At 36.0% G+C, this 8,705-nt stretch overlaps 1 protein-coding gene across 1 annotated transcript in view; it reads left to right on the forward strand.

The window, feature by feature from the left end:
* LOC138843130 (cytosolic carboxypeptidase 6-like) overlaps positions 1 to 7,072 on the forward strand; it is a 362,869-nt gene extending 355,797 nt beyond the window's left edge. The window contains exon 4 of the mRNA XM_070078549.1: positions 5,897 to 7,072. Coding sequence (XP_069934650.1) covers positions 5,897 to 5,989 — 93 coding nt within the window. The 3' untranslated portion in view covers positions 5,990 to 7,072. The remainder of the gene's footprint in view (positions 1 to 5,896) is intronic.
* The last annotated feature ends 1,633 nt before the right edge of the window (positions 7,073 to 8,705 follow it).

Genomic DNA, 8,705 nt, shown 5'->3' on the forward strand with positions numbered 1-8,705 from the left:
CAGAGTTAAATAACATGATAGATCTAAGGATATACCATATTTACAGTACATTTTATCTAATAGCTCCAGAACATACATTCTTTTCATCAGCACATGGCACATTCCCCAAGAAAGAACAAATGTTTGGCCACAAAACAAATCTCAACAATACTATGTATTTTTTCTGATCATTTGAAATAAAATAAATCAACAACAAATTAAGATGATACAAATGTGGTTACTGAATAAGCATTGTTGAATGAGCAATGTGTCATTGAAGAAATCAAAAGAAGAATTTGAAATGAATTAAAATGGAAAAACAACATACCAGAATTTATGGGATATAGCAAAGTCAGTGCTAAGAGGGAAGTTTATAGCAATAAATGCCTGTGTCAGAAACATGTCGTCATTTTAAGTGAAATAAGTCAGATGCAGAAGGACAAATACCACAAGTTCTCTGTAGGCCAAAGCTAAACAAACAGAAACATGTTAGTTCAAAAACATAGTGGTGAATCTCAAGAATGTAGAAAAGCAAGTACAAATCAAACTCAATTTTAGCAGGAAGAAGTAACAAAAATAAGAGCAGAAATGTATAAAATAGAGATAAAAATGTACAAAAGGTAAGTGAAATGAAAAGTTTTTGAAAAGAAACGATTGAGCAACTTTTAGCTAAACTTAATAACATAACACTTAATAAAATAAGAAGTGAAAAGGAATATTGTGGCTGATATCACAAAAATACAGTGATCATTTGGGACTATTATTTATGAACAACTGTATGCCAAAAATTATAACCTGGGAAAAATGGTTAAATTTCTGGATGCATACAACCTACCAAAATTGAACCATGAAGATATAGGAAACCTAAACATAATGTGAAAGGGGATTGAATCAGTAGTAAAATGTCTCCCAATAAAATCCAGGACTGAATGGCTTCACTGTTGAATTCTGCCATATGTTTCAGGAAGAACTAACATTATTTCTTTTTAATTTATTTCAGAAAATTGAAAGACAAAGAACCCTTCTAGACTCATTCTATGATGCCAATATCACCCTGATACCAAACAAGCTAAGACAATACTAAAAAAAGAAAACTCTAGACCAATCTCCCTGTAGAACATGGCTGTAGAAATTCTCAGCATAATACTAGCAAATTGACTGTTCTTGCACACTAAAAAGATCACTCATCACTGTTAAATGGGATTTATCCTAGGGTTGCAAGAACACTTCAGTATATCAGGATTCAGTAAACATAATACATCGTACCAACAGTGTGGGGGAATAATCTGAATAGATTAGACTTTGGCATAATTCAGCATCTCTTCATGACAAAAACCCTGACAAAATTAGGTATAGAGGATTGTATGTAAGCATAATAAAGGCTATATATATATATATATATATATATATATATATATACACACACACATATATATGATAAATTCATAGCCAATATCCTTTTTTATTGGGAAAAGTTGAAAGTCTTTCCTTTAAGATGTGAAACAAGACCAAGATTTCTCCACTTACTACACTTACTTAATACTATAAGACTTTGAGTTCATGGAAATAATGGAATTAAAAAATAAAAATGAAAAAAAATCAAACTTATTTCTCAACATAATATCAATCAAATTCAGGATACTTTTTGGCAGCAATGGTACAAGATTCTTAAGCCATGTCTATAGAACTGAAGATCCTGGGAATTTAACCACATCAGTGAATTTTTTTTTTTTTACCTATTCAACAAAAATTGGTGCCATTCGAGGGTTTATTAAGAATAAGAAACAAAAAGAAGGGATGTGCTTCATGGAACAGCTGGCTTAGGCATCTCTTGAGATTCCTGCATCCCATACTAGAGCACCTACTTTGTTTCCTGGCAACTCTGCTTCTCATCAAACTTCCTGTTAATGTATCTTTGGAGGCAGCAGATGATAGATCAAATGCTTGGGTCCCTACCATCCAAGTCCAAGGCATTGATGGAGATTTGGGCTCCTGGCTTTGGCCTGGGTCAGCCCTGGATGTTGCAGGCATTTTGGGAATGAACCGTCTCTGTATCTCTCCACTCCCTTCACTTCTCCCTCTGTCCTTCTTTTTCATCACTCTGCCCTTTGAGTAGATGAAAATAAATAAATAAAAATTAAACAAAAAGAAGGTTGAACAAATCAGGACTTTAACATGGTTGCCTAGTGATTTCATTTAGAAAATCTAACAAAATTGTCTTTGATGAAAGAAATGAACAAAAAGCCATTATTGCAGTGGTGAAGAACACTGCTGAAGTTTTTGTCCACCTTTTTCTTCTATAGCTCACGCTAACTTCCTCAAAACACTCTCATAATAAACAGATGTTATAGTTCTTTTGGTCTTCAAAAAGTCACTAAGGAAGATGCCTTGAGCATCTCAAACACTGTCACCATGATTACTCTGGATTTTTGCTTTGACTAGAGCACTTCCATTTTTGGTAGCCTTTGTTTGATTGTGCGTTGTCAACAGGATCATAGTAGTAAATTCATGATTCACTTCCCATTAAAATTTTTTAAAGAAATCCTTCAAGATCTTGATCTCACGTGTTTAAAATTTCCATTCAAAGCTCTGCTCTTGCCTGCAGCTGTTCTCAGTGCAACAGTTTTGGAAAGTATTGAGCAGAAACCTTGCCTCACTTTAATTTTCTAGTGAGAATTGTGTAAGCTGAATCAGTTGAGATGACTTGTGGTCTTAGTTACAGTTTCTGCTTTTAATTTTCCATTTTTATTGAGGATATGGAAATTTTTTTTTCCTCTCATATTGTTGAGAATGGTTTGTAGGCTCAATCATCAACATTTTCTTTTCCCTTCAAGTGGCTTATCCATTTGTCAACTTTTGATTTATTTGGAGTATTGTCCCCTTGTCTTTTTGTAAAGCATAAATGATTTCACCATTCTTCCACTGAAGCTTTATCATAGATATTGTGTTTTCTCTTTCTTCAATTTTAGCAGAATTCTTATTGCTGCGATAGGTGCTCTTTTCAAATGGATGTCTTAGACTCCTCAATGCCTCAGACTATATCTGGTTCATTTGTGTTATAGCAATTTAGTATGAGTCTATTTTGGTGCCAAACAGACTTTTGAAAAATAATGCATAATTTTTTCATAATGTACATTTTCATGAACATTTTTAAGACTCGTGGTTTTGCAGCAATTTGGTAATGGAAAGAACTAAGACAAATAAAATGGGAGGAAGTCAAATTACCTTGTTTTCAGATGATCTGATTCTACACATAAAAATTCTTAAAAACATCATTAAATATTAGAATTGATAAACAGTTCAGTAAAGTTGCAGGATACAAAATCAGCATAGAAAAATTAGTAGTGTTTTTATACGCCAATGACAAACTTGATGAGAAGGAAATAATGAAAACAATTTCCTCTTTACAACAGCTACAAAAAGAATAAAATAAGTAGGAATAAACTTAACCAAGGCAGTGAAAGACCTCTATGGTGATAATTAAAGAACAATGATGAGTGAAACTGAACAGGCCACAAAAAATACAAAGACCTCCCATGTTCATGGAGTAGAAAAACTAATATTGTCAAAAAGTCCATAATAACCAAATTATCTACTGACTCAATGCAACCTGCAACCAAATATCAATGATATTCTTCAAAAAACTAGAAAAAGCAATCCTAAAATTTATATGACAATGCAATCTTGAACAGAAAGAACAAAGTAGGGTGTAGCACAATACATGATTTCTTCAGGCAATGGAAGAAAGAAAGAGAAGACATAGATTCTCTTCTGAAAGCTCAGCTCCCCAGAGCCATGTTCATAATAAACTGTTAGCTTCCTAAATCTTAGGATAAGATATGATTTGTGCTCCTTGGGGTCTAGTAATAGTGTTCTAATGCCTGAACATGTTCAGAAAATTTCAGCAAGATCCTGTAGGAGTCTCCCAAAGCATCCTGCAGTATGCTTCTTCAATAAGCCAACAGAGACATGAACATCTGGTAACCGATATTTTGCTTATAGAACTTGCTAAGAAGAGCTGTACCTTTAGTCTAAATAGTCAAAGAACTATAGGGTCATGAAGACAACTTTCAAGGATTCCTTTTTTTAAAAATTCTGAGTTCAACAGAATTTCAGAAAAAAATGGTTAACAGAGATGCTTATTCTAATCACTTTGCTGCGTGTTTTGTATAATTTACATGGATTATTTAACTTAATTTCCACATGTAATTTGGGGTAGCCTTATTCTAATTTACTAATGAAGAAACAGAAGTTGTACTGTTACTTCATCTGGAGCCAGAGTATGTACTCAGGTTATTCTGACTTCATTTAGTCCACAGAAGTTTATCATTCCTTTACGATTATATGAGAGAGAACTAGGGAAGACAGGCGAATATTTTAAAGTAAAAAATGATGTGATTTAGATTATGAAAGCAATAAGGTGATTGATGAAGTGAAAACAGACTGGATTTTGTGTGAGTTGTTACTGCTACTGGCCCCAGTGGACTCCTTCTCTGTGAGCACAGGGGGCTGGACCACAACACCAGGATTATTGTGGTTTCATTCTTTGGGGATATAAACATATGGGGAGGGGAAAATGTCTCATCTTTGCTATGGCTTGACTGAAGGCAAATATGTTAGTTAAGATTGGGATTTTCTACACATAATAGAAAACCAAAATAATAGTTGCTTAACTAATGTAAAAATTTATTTTTCTATGGTGTTAAGTAATAATAGCAATAAAAGGTCTGGACTGTGCATTTCAGAGCTGCTAAGGTTGTTTCATGAAATTAATGGGGATTTTGGATCCTTATAAGTTTTTCCTGTACCATCCATAGTTTTTACTCCATCCTCAAAGTTTATTCAAGGATAGATGGTATAAAGATCCTTGCAGTGACTCTAGCCATTCAGTAGAAAGGAGCTAGACAGTAAAGGAGATGCTTTCCAATGGAATCCATTGCTGTTGAAGGGATTTAACCCTGAAACTTTACCCAGGGACTTTCTCTTGCATTTGATAGGCTGCAATTATCTGCAAAATCAAGTTGTTTTGTGTTTTGGTTACCTCCAACAAAATCAGTGCTTTTTTAGTAAAGAGAAGAGATATTGGATGGGAAAATAGGAATGTCTGTTGCAGCACAGTACCCACTCCTTTGCCTCCGAGGCCCCTATTACCTCTTTCTTTCTTTCTTTCTTTCTTTCTTTCTTTCTTTCTTTCTTTCTTTCTTTCTTTCTTTCTTTCTTTCTTTCTTTCTTTCTTTCTAAGATGTTTTATTTATTTAATTGAGAGGTAGAGTTGTAGACATTGAGAGCAAGAGACAGAAAGGTCTCTTTTCCATTGGTTCACTCCCCAAATGGCCACAACAGCCGGAGCTGCGCCAATCCAAAGACAGGAGCCAGGAGCTTCTTCTGGGTCTCCCACACAGGTGCAGGGGCCCAAGGACTTGGGCCATCTTGTACTGCTTTCCCAGGCCATAGCAGAGAGCTGGATTGGAAGAGGAGCAGCTGGGACTAGAACCAGTGCCTAAATGGGATGCCGGTGCCACAGGCGGAGGCTTGACCCACTGTGCCATGGCACCGGCCCCCACCTTTTTATTTTATAAGAAATAATGAGCTAACACTTTAAGGCATTTCTTATATGCCAGCACTGTGTTAAATTCTTTGAGCTGCTTTAATTTAATGCTCACAATAACCTTATAAAGGGATATTGCTTTCCTCTGAAGAACAAATACTTAACATGTATTTGCTGAGTATTTAACATTATTATAATGATGTAGCATTAATGATAATTTAAAATGGCTCACATTTTTGAATGTTTATGACATGGTTGTTACTGTGCTAAGAACTTTTAATTATATGGCCAACCCTCCCACCATGCTATATATAAGACTAATACTCACCCAAACATGTGAAGTAGAAGTTTTTTACTCTCTTTCTACAGGTGGGGAAATTGAGCCTCAGACCACTGCAGCAACTTACTGAAAACTATACAATCAGTGGCCTAGAAGAGATTGTCATTAAGCCTGTCTGGTGAAAAAGTCTTTTTTTTTTAAACAATCGTGCTATTTGTTAGGCTTTGCACAAGTACAGGGATTTAGAGTTTCAAAGTGACAGTCCAGTTTTTGTCCTTGAAACTCACAATGTAACCAATGACAGTTAAATATATCACATAAACAATTTCACTGTCATATCACAACATTGTATTTTAGGTTTGTCAGATTGTAATGAAACCACAGAATTTAAGTGGAGTGTTCAAGGGGAATGGATTTATGAACTTATTCTTTGGACCAAACTCAGTAGCAGAACAACTCAGTCAAAAGAACCTTGTAAATTTGAGGCAGTTTATTATCATTCAAAATTTAATTGACCTCCTACTTTATCAGTGAATATGAAGATTAAAAAGTAGCTCAATTAAGGCAATAAAATGCTTAATAAGTGGCTTTTAAGACACTTGATGATATATACATCTATTGTTAAGACACTTTTGAGCTTAGACTCTGCTTTCTGAAGTTGAGTTTGGCTCTAAATGTTGTTTGTAAATGTTTACTTGTTACTGAAGGGCTTACATTTTTAATGTGAGTTCAAAAGTGGTGTTGCAAACCAGGAATAAAAAGGACAGAGGCATAGCAAGACAGCAGGAATGTAGATATTTTCTCACTTCTGTCAGGACCAGAAGATAGCTCCTTTATGGAGCTATCACCAGCAGCTGCAAGCCTCCTTAGGAAAGTAAGAGCTAAAAATGATATATATTGCATTTCTTGTGCTTGCCATGTGTGGTCTTTGTACTTAAGCTAATTTTCTATATCCTTCAATAATTACATCAGCAATATAATTTGATTTTAGAGAGAGAGTGTATGGTCCTTTCCTGCCAGTCTGTAACTGACCTAAAATACCCTCAGAGGAATTCAGTAAAGAAGAAGCAACGGTCTGGAAAAAAATAAAAAAGAGAATGTATTTTTGCTGCCTTGCAGTATAAACAATGATTTATTGGGTGAATGGAGGATAGACATTCAAAGCAAAGGGAATAACATGAGCACAACATAGCATGGTAGAGTGATGTCTTTGATTTTTTTGAGAATTTTCTTTTTCTTTTTAAAGATTTATTTTAATTTATTTGAAAAAGGGGGAAGGGAGGGAGGGAGGAAAGGAGGGAGGAAAGGAGGAAGGAAGAGATGAGAGAAAGAGAGGGGTCTTCCATCCCTGGTCGTTCCCCAGATGGCTGCAATGGAAGGAGTAGAGCTGAGCCTATCCAAAGCCAGAAGCCAGGAGCTTATTCCAAGTCTTCCACGTGGGTGCACAGGCCCAAGCACTTGGGCTTCTTCTGCTGCTTTCCCGGGTGCATTAGCAGGGAGCTTGATCAGAAGTGGAGCAGCCGGGACTCGATGTGGCGGCCATATGGGATTCCTATGTTGCAGGCTGAGGCTTTAACCTGCTGTGCCACAGTGCTGGCCCCTTTTGAGCACTTTCTATGTCTATGGCACTCTTGGTGTAGGTACTTTAGAATGATTTTCTCATTTGATCTTTACAATAACCCTGCAGAGTAGGTATACTCTTTTTCACACTAGGAAATTAAGACAGATTGACTTGTTAAGTTCTTGTAGCTAGTAACTGTGTAGCTACCAGCAGAGAGACTACTACAGTTAGAATATCACTTATAGGAGTCAAACTTGATGTTGCATCAATGAGCCAAAGTATAAGTAAAATCAGTCCTTCACATCCTGGAGGTTCAATGGAACTTGGATATAGCAATGCCTCTGAATGTATTAGTAATATTTCTTCAGACATTTTGTTGAGAATGTGACAGAAGGATAAAGAAATTAAAGCAACTGAAGGAAATAATGAAATAATGAATTGCCTTATTTTTTAAATATTTATTTATTTATTTGAAAGTCAGTGTTAGAGAGAGAAGGAGAAGCAGAGAGAAAGAGAGGTCTTTCATCCGCTGGTTCACTCCCCAACTGGCCACAATGGCTGGAGCTGCACAGATCCAAAGCCAGGAGCCAGGAGCTTCTTCCAAGTGTCCCACACAGGTGCAGGGGCACAAGGACTTGGGCCATCTTGTACTGCTTTCCCAGGCCATAGCAGAGAGCTGGATTGGAAGTGGAGCAGCTGGGACTAGAACCAGCGCCCATGTGGGATGTCAGCACTGCAAGCCGCAGCTTTACCTGCTATGCCTCAGTGCCAATCTCCATGACTTACCTTTTTTTAGCTTTAAATCTCTGTCCTCTTAGCAGTCAAGTACTGATAGAGAAGGGAGAGAAAATTCTGAGGAGCCAAAGAGAAACCATTCCTTCCATATACAGATTGCTTGTACAATATGTAGGAGTGGTTAATGTGCTACAACACATGGAAAAGGCAGTGTGGTGTCTCTAGAAGCTCAGAGGCAACCTCTTAGATACCAGAAATGAACACATTTTGTCATCTGGTGTGGCGTGGGGTGCTTTGAGAATAGACAACACACATTTAAGTATTTTATTACAAAGATGTAATTTTGATGCTATAGAGCTAGTCTGACCAGTGTGGGGAATATTAAATGGTCCAAATTATTAACAAATGTAGGTAACATTGTAATTGCCTATAAATATTTGAACTAATATTTCTGATATAGAAAATAACTCAAGTAATTTTGAGACATAAATTAGATAATTTGGTCACATAAAATTAGCATTAGGTAAATTATACTTAAAATGTATTCTTTCTACTACTAAATTTAGTGAGAAGGCAGATAATATTTGATGTGTGCCTGTGAC

The sequence above is a fragment of the Oryctolagus cuniculus genome, chromosome 7 (genome assembly GCF_964237555.1).
Source record: "Oryctolagus cuniculus chromosome 7, mOryCun1.1, whole genome shotgun sequence".
Lineage (NCBI taxonomy): Eukaryota > Metazoa > Chordata > Mammalia > Lagomorpha > Leporidae > Oryctolagus > Oryctolagus cuniculus.